At 38.9% G+C, this 19,772-nt stretch overlaps 1 protein-coding gene across 1 annotated transcript in view; it reads left to right on the plus strand.

Annotated features, from left to right (window-relative positions):
* HERC2 (HECT and RLD domain containing E3 ubiquitin protein ligase 2) overlaps window positions 1–19,772 on the plus strand; it is a 258,118-nt gene that overhangs the window by 212,256 nt on the left and 26,090 nt on the right. Inside the window, exons 72-83 of the mRNA XM_044918185.1 lie at window positions 740–871; window positions 1,523–1,681; window positions 1,767–1,885; window positions 2,480–2,605; window positions 3,064–3,219; window positions 3,636–3,751; window positions 3,851–4,049; window positions 7,732–7,946; window positions 15,437–15,614; window positions 16,638–16,799; window positions 18,932–19,023; window positions 19,282–19,421. Coding sequence (XP_044774120.1) covers window positions 740–871; window positions 1,523–1,681; window positions 1,767–1,885; window positions 2,480–2,605; window positions 3,064–3,219; window positions 3,636–3,751; window positions 3,851–4,049; window positions 7,732–7,946; window positions 15,437–15,614; window positions 16,638–16,799; window positions 18,932–19,023; window positions 19,282–19,421 — 1,794 coding nt within the window. The remainder of the gene's footprint in view (window positions 1–739; window positions 872–1,522; window positions 1,682–1,766; window positions 1,886–2,479; window positions 2,606–3,063; window positions 3,220–3,635; window positions 3,752–3,850; window positions 4,050–7,731; window positions 7,947–15,436; window positions 15,615–16,637; window positions 16,800–18,931; window positions 19,024–19,281; window positions 19,422–19,772) is intronic.

The raw sequence follows: 19,772 nt of genomic DNA on the forward strand, positions 1-19,772 counted from the left end.
TATGTGACACTTAAGGATGGGACAATAAGCTATTTTGCTGCAAAATACAGTAGGTTTTATCTGCCTCTTTCTAATACTTTCAGTAAGATAATTACACTAGTTGTTTCTGCACCTCACCAGTGATGGGTGGGATTACAGGTTTCCTGTTGGGTCCTTGGGACACAGGCAGTCTGGGAAGCCCAGTTTCACCCAGATAGTTAGAGATGGTGCTGTAAGACATGTGGCAGTACCAGGCTTGTGCAAGGTAGAGGTTGATGTATGAGAAAGCTGCCTACAGGGACTCAGTTGATAATTGATTCAATGAGGGCTGGGCTAAGGTTTTTTATAAAATTGTACCCTCTCCGGGGAAAGCTGGGGCTCTTTATCCTGTTTCCTGGGGAACTGCCATCATATAAGACCTTCCCCTGGAAACTTCCCTATAAGCCCTTGACCTGGTGTGTGTGCTGGCTGACTTTGCTGTCCTCTCATACCATGTTGTAGTTATGTATGTATGTTTCCATCAGGCAGTGCCTACCTGTCCGCAGTTTCCCTAGTATTTGGTATAGTGTGTATGGAAGGACAGTATGTATTAAATGTTACTCACTAGGAGTAGTATGAACTCAAATTTGGGAGAACTTGGGTTGGAGGAGCCAGCTGTTTTCCAGATACAGTGTAGATGATTTTGCTTTGTATCTAAAGAAGTTTGTCTTGATCACATGATGGAGAGAACCCAACCCCAGGGCCTACTTTTCTCTACTAGGCCGAGAATGGTCTGACTGGTCCAGTGAACTGCGCATCCCAGGGGATGAGTTGAAGTGGAAGTTCATCAGTGATGGGTCTGTGAATGGGTGGGGCTGGCGCTTCACAGTCTATCCCATCATGCCAGCTGCAGGTAAGTGGGGGGCCTGGCGGCATCCAAGTCCTGATGACTCAAGCAAGGTGGACACACAAACCATTTTCATTTAGTACTTCATAGTCTGCCTTCTCCTGATGTGTTGGGAGCCAGCCCTGCCCAAGGCCCCACTGCAGTGATGATCAGAACTGCCAAAGAGCCACCTCAGCAGTCTAGTGGTTAGGATGTTAGCAGTCCATCACCTAATGGGAAAGGAGTTATTGCTGGTTGCGCTTCTTTTGTTTGTTTGTTTGTTTTAAAGATTTTATTTGTTTATTTGAGAGAGAAAAAGAGAGCAAGAGTAGGGGCTGGGGCAGCGGGAGAGGGACAAATAGACTCCCTGCTAGCAGAGAGCCCAACACAGGGCTCTACCCAGGCCTGGGATCATGACCTGAGCCGAAGGCAGACACTTAACTGACTGAGCCACCCCGGCACCCTGCTGGTTGCACTTCTTAAGCTGTTTGATTTTCAGATAAACTGTCAGTGTACAGAGAGTGTAGTTGTGACACAGACAGTGGCAGGACCATGGGCAGCTCTGTAACCACAGCGTCCAGGTAGACAAGGTCCACTGGGTCAGATTTGTGTAGGTCTCCTTGTGGGATAGCCCTCATCCTGTTCAACACAGGGACATTTACAGCGCTCATTTCTCAGGCCCTAAAGACCTCCTTTCCGATCGCTGCGTGCTCTCCTGTCCATCCATGGACTTGGTGACATGTCTGTTAGACTTCCGCCTCAACCTCACCTCAAACAGAAGCATTGTCCCTCGCCTCGCAGCGTCGCTGGCAGCCTGTGCACAGCTGAGTGCCTTAGGTAAATAGCACCTTGATTATCTTGTCTGTTGTACTTGGTGGGAAAAATGGCCAAGCTTCTGATACGTTCTGTCTGCTCATTTTAGCTGCCAGTCACAGAATGTGGGCCCTTCAAAGACTGAGGAAACTGCTCACAACTGAATTTGGGCAATCAATTAACATAAACAGGCTACTTGGAGATAACGATGGGGAAGCAAGAGCTTTGGTATGGAACGTTAAATTAGTTTCTAGATGTTTGACCTTTGGGAATAAAATGTTGCTTAAATAATTTAAACTTTTAAATCACTGAGAAGAGTTGAGAAATTCTACATAAGAATAAGGCCACCTTTGTCCCATCCAGACCCCTTTATGTTGCTCCATATACTGAGTGCAGACTGGCTTGTGATTTTTGGAGACAGAGACGTGTCAATGGCTGTGAGCATAGGATTGTGTCTGTTAGACTTTGCAACAAGTCTGGCTCACAACATCCCTTTGTTTTTGCTGTATGAGGTAGTTACTGTTGAAAGGATGCTTGATCTTAACCATCTTAGGAGATGGGACTTTGTGAGCTGGAAAGGGACTGGTTCCCTGCAAGTGACTATACTGAAATCAAGACCAAGCATTCTGAGGTGAATTTTCAAGCTTTTATTTTTAATTTTAGTGTTCATCAAACCTATTTGAAAAATACCAATACACCTTTTTTTAGGGCAAATAGTACCAACAAAATAAAACATTTGACTCATAGAAACAAAACACCTACTTCCCCTACATTTTGGATTGCTTTGCTATCCAAAGGAAATAATTTTGTTGTTTTTTTTAGAGTTTTACAGGTAGTGCTCTTGCTGCTTTGGTAAAAGGCCTTCCAGAAGCTTTGCAAAGGCAGTTTGAATATGAAGATCCTATTGTAAGAGGTGGCAAGCAGCTGCTCCACAGCCCATTCTTTAAGGTAATGCTTGACTTGCTTTCAAGTGATGAGGAGAGCCACCAAGAGTGGTCATGTGTAGTGCATTGCATTTCAGGCCCCCTTGAGGACAGATACAGGTGTTGCTGAAGTTGAATATGAAAAATGTCCAGAAATGACTATGTGACTTAAGCCCTTAATACTTTAACCAAGTATTAGTGTACTTTGAGATGCTTGACTTAGGCAGCAAGTATTGTAGCAGTTGTCAGATCTGAGGTCCTGTGTCAGGTGCATCACTAAGGGCTGGGTAGGAATAATCCACATTACTGGTGATGGTGAAATACTTGCTTGGCACATGGCAGTCAGCCTGGAATAAGGAGCTCCTGAATGAGGACTCACAGAAACCCTATAATGGTGTTTGTCTTTAGTATGCAGTACTGGAGAAGTGGAATGTTAGCTGCATTTCTGAGCTTCCTTGTGTTACTAATTTTTGGTTGCTGCAGGTACTGGTAGCTCTTGCTTGTGACCTGGAACTAGACACTCTCCCCTGCTGTGCTGAGACGCACAAGTGGGCTTGGTTCCGAAGGTACTGCATGGCCTCCCGTGTTGCTGTGGCCCTGGACAAAAGAACACCATTGCCACGTCTTTTTCTTGATGAGGTATTGCATGTTATTTTTAAATCACTTTTGGAATGTAAAAACATTTTCCTTTTTCAGCTGTTGTATAAAAAGATGCCAATATTATGAGACAGAGCAACATTCTCTTACAAAGGAGTACCATAAAGAAAAAAGCACACAGGTGAAAATGAATAAACAGATACTGTGAATTTCAGTTAAAGTTTATTTTTAGTAAACTAAAGATACAATGGTATTATAAAGATATGTTAGATATCTTCAAATATCTTAGACTTGATAAAATCATATTAGTTTTGCTTATTAACTATAAATATCACAATGTTGATGTTGGCATTCTCTCAGATTATTAGATGGGGATTATTCCTGTGTTTTTTTATCTTATTTCTTTTATTTTTGAGAGATGAATGTTTGATTGATAATCTCATAATAATGTTGTCTAGGTGGCTAAGAAAATTCGTGAGTTAATGGCAGACAGCGAATACATGGATGTTCTCCATGAGAGCCACGACATTTTTAAAAGAGAGCAAGATGAACAACTTGTGCAGTGGATGAACAGGTTATTATATCAGAACCAAGAATAATGTTGTATACTGGAGAAAGGTGTTTCATGTGCACTTCTTTCCCACGTCAGTTGTTCACTTAATGTTTGTTGTAGGCGACCCGATGACTGGACTCTTTCTGCTGGCGGCAGCGGAACAATTTATGGATGGGGGCATAATCACAGGGGACAGCTTGGGGGCATCGAAGGTGCAAAAGTTAAAGTTCCCACTCCATGTGAAGCCCTTGCAACTCTCAGGCCTGTGCAGCTAATTGGAGGAGAACAGACTCTCTTTGCAGTGACAGCTGATGGAAAGGTAAGGGTACATTTTCTGTGTCATACTGACATTAAAACTAAGAGACTGCTATGGCTAGAGTGCATCGTTGGGTCCACGGTATGTATAAGGATTCTATATTGAAACATTATCTCAAGGTTAATAGTACTCATGGTGTGCTGGAGGCAGTCACCATTCTAAATATTTCTGTATGATCTTCAATGTGTTCTATAACTTCGTAGTTTTTATTTTGAAATACAGCATACATAAAAAAGTGTACTGTTTGCATATCAATAATACCTTAGAGTACTCCTTTTTTGTTAGCTATTGTAATGCTGTTTTAAAAAATTAATTGCTGTTAGTATGATGAAATGGTTGATATTTATATATTGACTTTATGTCTGGTGACCTTCTTCTACTTTTTTCTTTCCTTTGTATATGTCAGGATTTCTTGTATCGTCTTTATAGAGAGTCATCTGTAAATTTTGTTCCTTTTCAGTTCATTTCTTTTATTTTTTTTCCTTTTGTGTGGAGGAAAGGAAGCTCATTGCGCCGGGTAGGAGTTGTGGTATAATATTGAGCAGGGTTGGTAGTCGTGGGCTTGTTCTTGTCTTAATCCAGGCTGCAAAGCAAACGCTGATTGAATATTTCACACACTTAGTATGAGATTTTGGTGGATGCTTTGTATGAGATTAAGGAAATTTCTTTCTCCTTCTACATTTAAAAAACCATTTCTATTTATGTATTCTCCTTTAGTGGATTCATGTAGTGAATTGGATTAATTGGTTTTCTTATAGTAAACCCCTTGCATTCTTTGGAGAAACCCAACTTGGTCAAGATTTGTTTTATTTTTTGGTTTGTGTTTGTGAGTATCTTGTTTGCGATTTTTGGGAGCTCCAAGATCATGAATGCGATCATTATAATGTTCCTGTCTTATACACTCCTTGTTTGGTTTTGATACTCTATTATTTATCTGTTTAACTTACAACAATTAACTTAAGTACACATTTATTAACTTGCAGTTTCTCTGGGGCAGGACTCTGGAGGTGACTTAGCTTGATCCTCCCTCCCAGGATCTCTCACCAGGCTGCAGTTGCCTCAAGGCTGTACTGAGGATTCAGTTCCTCATGCATGGTTGGTCGAGGCTGCCTTCAGTTCTTTGCCACCTCACGTGTGCAGCTGGCTTCATCAGAACAAGCAAGGGGGATGGGGCAAGAGAGAGTGATAGCAAGACCAAGTCACAGTCTTATGTGACCTAATCCAAAAGTGACAGTCCATTCCTGTTGCCGTGTTCTGTCCATTAGAATTGAGTCACTAGGTGTAGCCCATGTTCAAGGAGAAGGGATTACACAGGGTGGGAATCAGGGACCCTGGGAACCACATCAGAAGTTGCCTGCCAAGAGTATCAAGATTGTGCTAGTCTCATTAAGAAGAGTTGAAGTATATCCTTCTCTTTCTCTTCTCTGGAGAATTCTGTGTCTTTTAGTTGTTTCCTGGTTATTTTAACATGCATTAGTAAAATCTGAAGTGAATTAGTATTTCTGTCCTCCTCCCAAATAATACAAATACTGATCTTTTGTTATCCTGTGTTTTGGCGCAAACCCATTAGGGAATGATAGGCGTTATTATTTTTGTTGTTGTTATATATAGACCCAAGTTTTTTTTCCAGATTTACCCAACGTGGTATACATCTTTGTCACATTGTTTCTTATGTCTCAGACCTTGCATCTTTAATCATTTTTCTTCTACTTTAAGCATGTATTTTCGGTTTTCTTTAGTGAGGGTCTTTTGTTGGTTAATCCTCAGATTGTTTTTTTTACTTGAATATGTCTTTATTTTGTCCTTTTTCTAAAGTAAGGGTTGCAGACATTTTCTGTAAAGGTCACAGTAGTATTTTTAGCTACATGGGTCATATGGTCTCTGTTGCAGTAAGCAGCCTGTGAACAATATGTAAATGAATGTATGTGTCTGTGTTCCAATAAAACTTTATTTACAAAAGTAGATGGTAGGGCCTGATTTGGCTCATGGGCCATAATTTGCTAACCCCCTGTTCTAGAGTATAAAATTTTCAGTTGACTTATTTTCAGTCTTCCTGTTAAAAGCTTAATTTTTCTGGTTTTTGGCCTTCATTGTTGCTAATGAGATGTCAGCGGTCAGACTAATTTTTACCCAAATGAAGGTAATAAATCTTTTCTCTGTGGCTGCTTTTAATATCTTTCTTTAGTGAGCTACAGTTTTGCTATGATATATTTTTATTTTTATTTTTTCTGCCTTTTTTATTTTACTTTGTTTTTGCCAGGTGATAAGGGATGGGAGAGGGGGGCTTTCTGGCTCTTGAGAAGTGAATTTTCAATAACTCTGGTAAATTCTTAGACTTTTTTTTCCCAGTGTTGCTTCTCTCATATTCTCTGTGCGATCTCTACCTGAAACTGTGAGTTCTGATTGATGTTTGAGTCAAAGGGTCTGTCTTTTGTATCTCTAACACCTTTTTCATGTTTCTTCTTTTGTGTTTCTGTGCTGTATGCTAGAGAATATCTTCAGACCCATCTTCTCGTTCTGTAATCTCCTCTTCACCTGTTTATGATCTGCTGTTAAATGTATGTGGGTTTTTTATTTCAGTTACTATCTTTTTAATTCCTGGAAGTCCTGCTTTGGGTAATTTTGCACTTTCTTATTCCTTGGGGATACCTTCCAGCTTTATTTCTCTAAACTTAATATTGGACTGTTCTGCTGACTCTCACTGATGGTATCTTCTTTCAACTATGAGCTGACCATTTTCCTTGGAAGATTTTATGTAGAAATTCTTTAAGGCTTAGTTTGAAATCACTCGTCAAAAGAGAATTTATAACCCTGGGGTACTACCAGTCTAAGACATTGTAAATTAAATTCTTTAAGGAATTTATGCCAAATGTAGCATAAATTCAGGCTGAAGACCAATCTAATGACAAGCTTTTGTGGTGATGAATTCTCAGGAGAGATTTCCCCCATCTAATTCAGTGCTAAGATTGAGAAAGGGAACCTGCTTTGTTGTTTTCTTCTTAGTTCTCGTTCACAGTTGGCCCACTGGAGCCTCACCTTTCTAGTCTCCTTTTAGGCTTTGGCACTTTACCCCTGACACCCTGTGTGCTAAAGATTCTCAAAACCTTCCCAGGGGACACTGGCTTTAGGGCTCATCTATCAACCCGAGTTCTTGGTTTCATTTCCTGTTTTAGTCCTTGAGGTTTCCTTACTCTTGTGTCAGTGCAGCAATGCATTTGAAACAGTATGAAACAACATTTAAGTTTTTATAGGAGGGATGTTTGATACGCATTTGGAAAAGGCAGTCTGTTTAAAAAAAAAAAAAAAAAGATAAAACTTGTGTCCTGAAATAATTTCCCACCGAGAATGAAAGAAAAATAGTGTATTCTACTGTGTGATTTATATGCTGCCTTGCTGAAATACTAAATATATTTAAGTTTTTCTGTGAGTGTTATTATCAGGGATTTGTTCCAGGGAAAAGATCTTCTTTTCAAAAATTTGGGATTTCTAATAGTCATAACTATTTCTTTCATTTTTAGAGTTTTAATAAAGCACAAAAAATGTTATAAACATTCCTGTGATTTTTAATTTTTAATTTCATTTCTCTGTGGTAAAAATGTCTAGAGCACTGATTGAGCTGGTTGATTACTAAAATACAGGGATAAATTTAGACAAAAACCTGATATTTATATTTTTCTTGTCTTAGCTGTATGCCACTGGATATGGTGCAGGTGGCAGACTAGGAATTGGAGGGACAGAGTCGGTATCTACCCCAACATTACTTGAATCCATTCAGCACGTGTTTATTAAGAAAGTAGCTGTGAACTCAGGAGGAAAACACTGTCTTGCCCTCTCTTCAGAAGGAGAAGTTTACTCTTGGGGTGAGGCAGAAGATGGGAAGTTGGGGCATGGCAACAGAAGGTATTATATGAAAACAACATTTTCGATGTTATCCTTTCCTTTTCTTGTTTGTTTGAATTCTTGTATAATGTATTAGCACTTTGTTTTTCAGAACAATGTTTATAATAATCTACTCAAGTTAAATGTTAATGACTCATTTGGCAGAAATAAGTTCGTGTTCCAATGTATGGGCTTGCCTACATGAACCTCCTATTTGAGGGGAAATTCAATTCTCAACTTTTGATTTTTAAGTACTAAGTATATTGAGCTTCTCTTTGCCCTTCTCCCCAAGTTCCCTTCCTCTGATTCTGAGTAATTCACTGAATCACCGTAGGCACTTTGGTAACATATGTGATACTAAAGCTGTAAATACAGAAGAAATGGAAGGGGACACACAAATGACAGTATTTTTTAAACAAAGCATCCAAACCCTCTAGTTTTTAAAAATTGATGGGAACCACCTGCCCAGTTGGAGTATGAGGACCTTCATTACAAATAACTTAAAGCACCAGACTAAATATATAAAATCGCAGCCCTAAAGATATTGGATAAGAAGCAGTAAAGTTATACACAGTGATCTGCAGAGGTGAATACTGAAACAGTCACATGCGTATGAGGAGAATAACTGAGAGGCCAAGGAACAAACCACCCAAAAGGATTAGAAGGAATGATCCGTAGAGCTCACAGAGGGCAGATGATAGACCTTGCTTCCAAAACCTCATAATTCCCAGGGCATTGGTTAGAGGACTAAGAATGATGTTGCACAAAAGTGGGGAAAAAAATTAAACATAGATTGTGTTGCTCTGATCCTGCCAATAAAGCTTAAAAGCAAGACCTGAAGGGATTAAAGTATTTACAAGGAACCATAAACTCAAGAATATCTTTATGAATACAAACATATCAAGCATTCAGCAAGATTAACTTTATAGTGTTCTACATCCAATCAGAAATTATCAGGCATGTGTCTCTTCAATAAATAGTGTTGGGAAAATTGTATATTCAAATGCAAAAGAATGAAATTGGATCCCTGGTGTACACCACTTTCAAAAATGAACTCAGAATGGATTAAAAACTTAAATGTAAATGTAAGACCCGAAGCTATAAAACTCCTAGAAGAAAACATAGGTAAAAAGCTCCTTGACATTGGTGTTTGCAATGATTTTTTGGATATGACACTGAAAGTCTAAGCCCCCAAAGCAAAAATAAATAAGTGGGACTGCATCAAACAGCAAAAGAAACAATCAACAAAATGAAAAGGCAATCTGTAGAATAAGAGAAAATATTTGCAAACCTATAACTGGTAAGGAATTAATGGAGAAAATGTGTAAGGAACTCATATAACTCAATAGCAAAAAATAACTTGATTAACAAATGGGCAAAGGACCTGAAAAGACATTTTTTCCAAAGAATACATACATATGACTCATAGGTACATGAAAAGTTTCTCAACATCACTAATCATCAGGGAAATGCAAATCAAACCCACAATGAGATATTACCTCACATCTGTTAGAATGGCTGTTATCAAAAAGAAAAGAAATAGGAAGTGCTGGTGAGGATGTGGAGAAAAGGGAAACTTTGTACACTGTTGGTGGGAATATAAATTGTTGCAGCCACTATAGAAAAACACAGAAAAAGGTTAAAAAAAAAAAAAAACTACCATATGATCCAGCAATCCCTCTTCTGGGTATATATCTGAAGGAAATAAAATCATTGTCTTAAAAGGATCTGCACTCCCATGTTCAGTATGGCATTGTTTACAATAGCCAAGACATGGAAACAACCTAAGTGTTCGTCAGTAGATGAATGAATAAAAAAAAATGTGGGGTGGGGTGTGTGTGTGTGTGTGAATATTATTCAGCCATAAAAAAAGAAATCCTGGTATTTGTGATAACTTGGATGAACCTTGAGGACATTATCCTAAGTGAAATGAACCAGAGAAAGACAAAACACTATGATCTCACTTATATGTGAAATCTAAAAAAGCTGTACTCATAGAAATAGAGTAGATTGGTAGTTGCCCTAGGCTCAGGGTTGGAGATTTGGAGATGTTGACAGAGTGTACTAACTTCCACTTATAAGGTGAATAAGTTCTGGGGATTTAATGTACAGCGTAGTGACTATAGTTAACAATACATTTTATTGTATCCTTGAAAGTTGTTAAGAAAGAGTAGATCTTAAATGTTCTCACCACACAAAAAAATTATTAGGTAATGGATTTGTTAACTAAACTTACTGTGGTAATCATTTTGTAATGTATACATGTATCAAATCATCATACACCTTGAATTTATATAATTTTATATGTCAGTTATATCTCAAAGCTATAAAAAAATTATCAGACACACAAAAGAGCAGGAAAATACAGCCCATATAAGGAGAAAAGTCAATTAAAACTGACCCAGATATGATATCAGTGATAGAATTACTAGATAAGAATATTAAAACAGTATTTTAACCACATGCCTAGATCTTTAAGAAACTTGAGGGAAAACTTGAACATGTTAGAGACTGAAAGATATTTAAATGGTTTAATCAAAGTCTGAATGATGAGAAATATGTCTGAAATGGAAAGTACAGTGCATGTTTAATACAGATTAATGTATAATCTGTTTAATACAGATTAATGTATATGTATATACAGTGGTTTTTTTTTTTAAAGATTTTATTTATTTGTCAGATAGAGAGAGAGAGGGAACATACAAGCAGGGGAACGGCAGGCAGAGGGAGAAACAGGCTCCCCGCCAAGCGGAGAGCCCAATGCGGGACTTGATCCCAGGACCCTGGGATCATGACCTGAGTGGAAGGCAGCCGCTTTAACTGAGCCACCCAGGCGTCCCTATATACAGTGTTTAATACAGATTAAACATTGCAGAAGAAAAGATCAATGAACTTGATGACCTAACAATAGAAACTGAAACACAGAAATGAAACACACATACATAAAATTAACATAGCACCAGTGAATTGTGGATACACAGCCACAGGTGGCCTATTATATGAATAATTTGGAGTCACCAGAGGAGGATGGGGGGATTTTGAGACATAATGGCTGAAAAATGTCCAAATTTGATGAAAACTATAAACTCACAGATTCAAGAAGATCAAAGAACTTCAAGCAAAAGGAACATGAAGGAAACTTAACAAGGCACATCATAATCAAATTGCTCAATACTGTTGATAAAGAGAAAAAAAAATCATAAAAGCAGCTAGAGGGAAAAATATATGTTACATACAGGAAAAAAGATAAAGGATGACAACAAATTCCTTACAGAAAACAATGCAAGCTAGAAGTGGAGGTACTGAAAGTAAAAATAACTGTCAACCTAGAATTTGTTTACTCTATGAAAAGATTTTTTCAAGAATAAAATTGAAGTAGACTCATTCAGACATTCAAAAGCTGAGAGAATTCAACACCTGCAGACCTGCACAACAAAAATGTTAAAGGAATTACTTCAAACAGAAGGAAAGTTATATCAGATGGAATTAGGGTTCTATATGAATGAATGAGGAAATTGCTACATGGGTTAATTAATATCATGACTTTTTCCTTATTGTATCAATATTTTCAAGAGATAATTGAATATTTCAAGGATATAATAAAAACGAATTGAGATACATAGAAGTAAAGTATGTAGCAGTAATATAAGGGAAGGCAGCAGCAACACAGAGGCTTGGGGGTAGGAAATAGAAGTATGCCCTTGTGATGTTCTTATACTATACATGATGTAGTATATGACTTCAAATTAAACTGTAATGGAGAGGTATTCTACAGACCCTAAACCAAACATTAATATAATGCAACAAAAAGCTTTACTTGATAAACCAACAAAGAAGTTAAAGTGAAATTGTAAAACATACTCTAAAGAAGAAAAAATAGAGTAAACAGATGGGACAAATAGGAAAAAGATAGCAAGATGTAGATATAAGCCAAAATATATTAACAATAACATCAGAGGGAAATGGTTTAAGCATTCCAGTTAAAGTCAGAGGTTGTCAGAATGGATATAAAAGCAAGATCAAACATATTTTTAAAACTAATTTTCAGTACTAGACAAATAGATTAAAAGTAAAAAGATGGAAAAATGTATACCATGTTAACACTAATCAAAACAAAGTTGGTATGCTTGTATTAATATCATACAAAGTAGATTTCACAGCAAAGAATATTGAGAGGGATAAAAAGGGTCAATTAGTAATGATGAAGTGGTCAGTCATCAAGGGGACATAATAATCCTAAATGTTTACACAACTAATGATAGACCTTCTGAATACATGAAATTAAACAAAATGATAGAGTTGCAGGGAGAAATAGACAAATCCACAGTTACAGTTGGAGATTTTAATACCCTTCCCTCAATAACTGATAAAACATGTAGATAGAAAATCTGTCAGAAGACTTAACTCGGTCAACCAGCTTCATCAAGTAGCCATTTATAGTAAGAACACTCGATTCAGCAAAAGCACTGTCTTTTCAACTACATATGGAACAACTACCAATATAGACCATAATTTGGGCCAGAAACAAATCACATACATCAAGAGTACTCAAGTCATATAAAGTATATTCTCTGACCCTAATGGAATTAATTAGAAACCAATAACAATAAAATCTCTGGGAAATCTTCCAAATACCTGGAAAGTAAATAAAACCTTTTAAAATAACTGGTCAAAGAGGGAATCAGAAGTAAATTAGAAATGACTTTGACCTGAGTGAAAATGTAAACAGAATATAAAAATTTATGTGATCCAGCAAAGGCAATACCTAGGAGATTTATAGCGTGAAATGCCTTTTTTTTTTAATTATAAAAGAAACATGGTTTTTAATGACTTTGGTTTCTACCTTAAGACACTAGAATAAGAAGGACAAATGCAACACAGAATAAGCAGAATAAAGGAAATAAGGAAGATCAGAGTGAGAATCCATGAAGTAGAAAATAGAACAAGAGAGAAAAAGAAAACAAAAGTTTTTTGAGAAAGTCAGTATAAAACCTCCCTCTAGACTGATCAAGAAAAAAAAGATTATACAAATTATAGCAATATCAGGAATGAGGGAGTTTCATCACTGCAGATGTACAGCTATTAAAAAATGAAATATAATGAACATCTTTATGCCAACAAATGCAACTTTTTAGATGAAATGGACAAATTCCTCAAAGGACACACACTCTTGAAAGCTCACTCAAGAAGAAATAGGTGACTCAGATAGCTTTGTGTCTATTTAAGTAATTGAATTTCCCACAAAGAAATCTCCAGAAACAGGTGATATGATTTCTGCCACATGTATAAGTAATAGATAATACCAATTCTTAACAAACTATTTTAGAAAATTGAGGAGGGAATTCTCCCCAACTCTCTTTTGTGTATAGCTTTAGTCTTATACCAAAACCAGACTCAGACATTAATAGGGAAATACAGACCAATATCCTTCATGAAAGTAGATGTAAAAATTCTTAACATTTTAGAAAATCAAATCTGACAATATAAAAGGATAATACACCATGACCAAGTGAGTTTTATGTCAGAAATTGCAGAATTGGTTTTTAACATTGGAAAATGAATCACGTAAAAAAGAAAAACCATATGATCATCTCGTAGATGAAGGAAGGAAAAGCATTTGACAAACTTCAACATCTGTTTCTGACAAACAACTTTCACCAATCTAGAAATAAAAGAGAACTTCTGTAAGTTGATGAAGAGCATCTCTGTTACACATAGAGCCAATACAATACTTACTAGTGACAGACTGAACCTCCCCTAATTTCAGGAACAAGACAAGGACATCTGCTGTCAAGATTCAGTATTATACTTCAAGATTAGCAAGTACAGTATAGCAGTGTAAAGAAATAAAAGGCATTCAGATTGGAAAGAGAATAAAGCTATTTACATGTAGTATAATTGTTTATATAGAAAATCTGTGGTATCTACAAAAAAGCTACTAGAATTAATAAATGAGATTAGCAGGGTTGCAGGATAGATCAGTAAATAAAAGGCAATTGTGTGTCTTTATACATATGCAAATGTAATCAGAATTTGAAGTTTAAAAAATACCATTTATATTACCCTCCCCCAGAATTGAAATAGTAAGGGACAAATTTGACCAAGGGGAAAAAAAAACCCTGGACGACTTATAGGCAGAAAACTATAAAATATTGGTGGGGGAAATTTTAAAAGACCTAAAATCATGGAGGAGAGTATACTCTGTGTTTGTGGATTAGAAGACTCAATCTTGTTTTGTCAGTTTTTGTCCAATTAACGTATAAGTTCTACCCCTTCCCAATTAAAATGTCTGTAGAAATTGACAAGCTGATTGTAAAATTCATATGGAAATACAGAGTACCTAGAATAATCAAAACAACTTTGAAAATAAGGAGCAAAGTTGGAGGACTGACAATACTTCAAGCCTCACTTTAAAGCTACCATAATCAAGACAGTATAGTATTGTTGTAAAAAGAGAGAAATATATCGGGAACAGAATAGAGTCTAAAAATGTATCACAAATACTGAATAATGACTGAAAAAAATGAAGCTTGATTTCTCCCTTAAAACTTCCAATGCACAGTTTACAAAAATACAGACATTTAATTGGAGAACAGAGCCTTTTCAACAAATGGTCTTGAACAATTGGATTGCCATATAGCAAGCAGCGAACTTCTTGCACCATATCCAGAATTAACTCAAAATGATTGGTAGTTATAAATGTAAAACCTAAATCCAAAAACTTCTAGAAGAAAACATGAGAGAGAAAACCTTTGTGACTTAGGTAAGAGAAAGATTTTTAGATAGAACTCCAACAACATGATCCAGTGAAGAAAAATAGGATAAATTGGACTTCATAAAAATGTGAACTTCAGGTTTTCGAAAGTTAGATTGAAAAGACATGCTACAGACCGAGAAAGCATTTGTAATCAGACATCTGGCTAAGGTCTTATATTCAACGTTACTATAAAGAGCTTTCAAAACTCAATAATAAGAAACAAGTTTGCTATCAGTGCTTGCCACATTGTAGGTTAGTTGACATTCAAATGATAAAACTCCTTAAATGAAATGTTGATTTATAGCAAGAGTGGGCAACTTGTTTTGGTAAAGAGCCAGGTAGTAATAAATATTTTAGGCCAGCCACAGACAGTCTTTGTTGTATATTGCTTCTTTTCAGTTTTTTTTTTTTTTTTTTAACAGCCCTTTAAAAATACAAAATTCATTCTAGGCTAATTGGCCTTTCAAAAACAGGCCATGGGCCAGATTGGCCCGCATTTGGGCACTAGTCTCCTGGCCTCTGATTTAGACTGAAAAGTCCCTGGTCTCTGGCATTAGGGCAGCTGCTATAAAAGGAGACATTTAGGAAATTGTGAAATTTTGAGTTCAGGTCTGAATGATTCTTCTTAATTAACAATTGATTTGAGAGGCGTACATTAAACAAGTGAACAGCAAACCAAAAGCCTAGTATTTAATACTTTTAAAATATTTAAGAATAAAACTATTTCCGTTATCTTTGGTGACCTTTTTTGCAGTCCATGTGATCGCCCTCGAGTCATTGAGTCTCTGAGAGGAATTGAAGTGGTTGACGTTGCTGCTGGTGGAGCCCACAGTGCCTGCGTCACCGCAGCAGGGGATCTCTACACTTGGGGCAAAGGCCGGTATGGCCGCCTGGGACACAGTGACAGTGAGGACCAGTTAAAGCCAAAGCTGGTGAGAAGGCACCTTGAAAAGGGGCGCAGAGGCCTGGGGCGGCTCTTCAGACCCTCACTGTTGAAGGTGGTAGGGGAGGCAGCTTGCCATTGTCATTATGCCATTATGATTTTTAAAAGCCAAAAGTATTTCCTTTTCCAGTTTCTTTTGTTTTAGAGTTGATGGCCTTAGCCTCATTATTTACAAGTAGGTTTGTATTCAGTGGGTCATTTAAACAGGATAGTATTTGAAATACCCTTTTATTTATAATTTATAATATATATATTTATATATTAATATTACTTGGTATCTAGCTAAATGCTTTGGCTTCTAGAAGGCCCACTGTATTTTGGGTGAGGCAGTAAATAAGACTTCCTGGTGTGGTAGGACTGGCTCATTGGGGACACTGATTCCTGCCTCCTGTAGTTTAGATTTATTTGGTTCAAACAAAAATCTTACAGGATTATTAAAATTTCACGTTCTTTGCAAAGGCTTAAAACAGCCCCCCCCCCCCCCCCCCCCACAGGGAGCATCACAGTACTCTAAAGCCTTTCCTGGGGTGCCTGGGTGGCTCATTCGGTTAAGTGTCTGACTCTTGATTTCTGTTCAGTTCATGATCTCAGGGTCGGGAGATTGAGCCCCGCATCAGGCTCCGCACTCAGTGGGGAGTCTGCTTGAGATTCTCTCTCTCCCTCTGCCCCTCCCCCCACTCTCGAGCGGGCACCTCCTCTCTCTGTCTCTCTCATTCAAATAAATAAATAAATCTTTTTAAAAAAAATTTATTTATTTGACAGAGAGAGAGAGAGCAAGCACACTCGCACAAGCAGGGGCAACGGGAGAGGGTAAAGTAGGCTCCCCGCTGAGAAGGGAGCCCGATGTGGGGCTGAAGGATCATGACCTGAGCCGAAGGCAGATGCTTAACTGGCTGAGCCACCCAGGTGCCCATAAATAAATCTTTTTAAAAAATTAAAAAAAATAAAGCCTTTCCTTAGGTAGACTTCCTTTCTACTGCAGTCAGATAACCTTGGTTCCTTTTCTCTGAAGGTGGAGGCGCTGCAGGGCCACCGCGTGGTTGATGTCGCCTGTGGCAGTGGAGATGCCCAGACCCTCTGCCTCACTGATGATGATACTGTCTGGTCCTGGGGGGACGGGGACTACGGCAAGCTTGGCCGAGGAGGCAGTGATGGCTGTAAAGTACCCATGAAGGTATTTGTGTCTGCGCAGTGGGAGAAAAACACCTTTCCCAACGATCCTGGGATGGGAACGTTCCAGGTCTTTCTTGAGCTCTTAGAGCCCCCTGGGCTCTCCCAGGAGCACAGAGGCTTGCTGCCACCTCCCCTTCTGTGTGCTTTTCAGGAGTATTTTACCTCATCTTACCTTCTTTGCAGAAAATATAATGGGTAATTGAGTAAAAAGTGAGGGAAAGGCCCAAAGGTATTGAGATATTTTAAGTGCTATTTGTGCTGTCTTGGGAAATTTATGTAATTTAGCAAAACCTGTGGTTTTATGTAGTATGTAGACCTGTTTGAGGAAAAGGATAACAAATTGTTCACAGTCTTTTCAATTTATAGAGTTCTATAGCTATGAATGTCATAGTACTGAAGAAAGGGTTGCATCTGGCTTAGCCAGAGGCTGTTTTAAATGGACATCCTGTGACAAGCTAAGAGGCTACGGGCCTGGGTTGGGGGTCAGATTGCTTTTCTCCATGTGACCTGCATGATTCTGAGCAGCTTTTTAACTTTGTGAGACTGTCTTGCCCTTGTGGATGGGCAGTTGGCAGAGATTAAGCTCATTGATGTGTTCAGACCACGTGCTGAGTGCTCTGCTGCCTGCAGTGTGCACAAACCCAACCCGGCCGTTTAGTTGAGGTGCTTTGCTGTGGATTTGGGAGTGTGTGTGCTGTGAACGAAAACTAGAAACTGTCCTCTGCCTGGTGTCCAGTCTTGTTAGGAATCTGGGACTGTGTGTGCAGAATAGAGATGCCCATGGGGCACAGGCAGCTCTGGGCGGCAGCATTCTTCCAGAGGCCCCCTCAGATGGGACAAAAGCCTAGGCTAGAACTGCATAGCTTTTCTTCCCAGAGCTGTGCTGCCCGGTACAATAGCTGTTGGCCACACATGGCTATTTAAGTTTAAGTTTAACTCAATTAAGAGTAGATAAAATTAAAATTCACTTCCCCACTCACAATGGCTGCATTTCATGTGCTTAGTGGCTGCATGTGTCTGGTGGCTTCCATTTGGGCATTGTGGACACAGCACATTTCCATCACTGCAGAGAGTGGTTTTGGCTGGTGCTGCCTGCAGCCAAAGCTTGGTGGAGATGTGCCTGGAGGCACCCCTGTGCCCTGGTGGGCACTGCTGGAAAACCAGAAGCTCAGGGCTTCCTCCTCAGTCTTATCTCTTGTTCCTTTTCTCTTGCAGGTGTACGGTATTTTAACCATGTTACAGGTTACTTAGGGTTTCCAGATTTATGAAAAAACTGTCTGTTTTGGACTTTATTATGCTTAGGAAAGCTTAGACACAGGCTTTGAACCTTCAGGGATTAGGATGTTGGACATTGAGGGGATGGAGGTCATTACTGATGTGATTATGACAGAAGTGAAGGTGAGGAGAAAACTGAGAGAATTGATTGTTTTAATTAATTTAAATTTAAAATCAAATATGAGAACTTAAGTCTGAGAACAGTCACGGATAATAGGAGCATAGCTTGCTGGGTGAGAAAAGGTGATGACTAGGTTAGTGAGCCCTAGTGAGACCTCTGGAAATTGGCTGTGAAGGGCCTGGACCCCCAAGTGTTCAGGGGTGGAGGTGAGTTCCAATACTGGCCTGACCAAGGTCGTATTTAATTTAATTAACCTGGATAGATGGCTAGGTCATGTCTAAAGGCCAGAGCCCTGGTCCTCTTGGCCAATCCTCCTCCCCATTGCTTGCTGTTCCTCTCCTGTGGGCCTGTGGGATCTGAGAGGGCTGGAGGGCAGAGAAGTACAGGGCTTACTGGCGAGTGGGGCCAGAACACCACAAAGAGAAATGGAATTGGGAGAGTGGATTCTGAGACCTTCAATTGTGACATGTCCATTTTTAGTGACACATGCTGGGTCTCATTGTGCAGTAGCATGGGCCCATGGCTGAGTGTCACCACGTGTGCCTTCAAAGCCAGGCATTCCTGCTCCTCCTGAGAACACTTACCTGGTTAAGTGGAGTTGGATTTTAAGTTGTATGAAATATTTGACCTGAGTAAGGATTTTCAGAGTTCCTTATTAGATTTAGTTCAGTCTCTGTGTGGTTGCAGCAGTTAGCAAAATCCTTGATTCAGTCTAATTGAACCTTTTTCCCTTTTAGATTGATTCTCTTACAGGCCTTGGAGTGGTTAAAGTAGAATGTGGATCCCAGTTTTCTGTCGCCCTTACCAAATCTGGTGCTGTTTATACTTGGTATGTAGAATGTGGATCCCAGTTTTCTGTCGCCCTTCCCAAATCTCATGCTGTTTATACTTGGTATGTAAGATTCTGTTTGTTGACTATCACCAAAACCGGTTTACTAATGTGAAGTTATATTAACTGACATCTCATAGATTGAGATGTAACTTCTATAGCAGGCTGTGATATGTGTCCTGAAGTATGGTGCTTAAGCCAGGAGGGTGGTAAATGACAGGGCCTTGCACTCATGTTTCTCTATCTCCTTTTGTGCAGGGGCAAAGGTGACTATCACAGGCTGGGCCATGGATCCGATGATCATGTTAGAAGACCTCGGCAGGTCCAAGGGCTGCAGGGGAAGAAAGTCATTGCTATTGCCACTGGCTCCCTGCACTGTGTATGCTGCACTGAGGATGGTAGGTGGGAGGCCCAGGGTCACAACACAGAGGCCTTTAAAATCTAAGAGGCCTGGGGGAGGAGCAAGATGGCAGAGGAGTAGGAGATCTAAATTTCGTCTGGTCCCAGGAATTCAGCTAGATAGGGATCAAACCATTCTGAACACCTACAAACTCAACAAGAGAGTGCATCAACTCTCTGAACAGAAAAGCGACCACTTTCTGGAAGGTAGGACGTGCGGAGAAGTGAATCCGAGGCAATATTCTGGAGGATAGACGGCGGGGGAGGGGGCCTCCATCAGCCGCTTATGGCAAGTGATAGAGCAGTGGAGCACAAAATCGGAACTTTTATTTATTTATTTATTTATTTTA

The sequence above is a fragment of the Neomonachus schauinslandi genome, chromosome 9 (assembly GCF_002201575.2).
Source record: "Neomonachus schauinslandi chromosome 9, ASM220157v2, whole genome shotgun sequence".
NCBI lineage: Eukaryota > Metazoa > Chordata > Mammalia > Carnivora > Phocidae > Neomonachus > Neomonachus schauinslandi.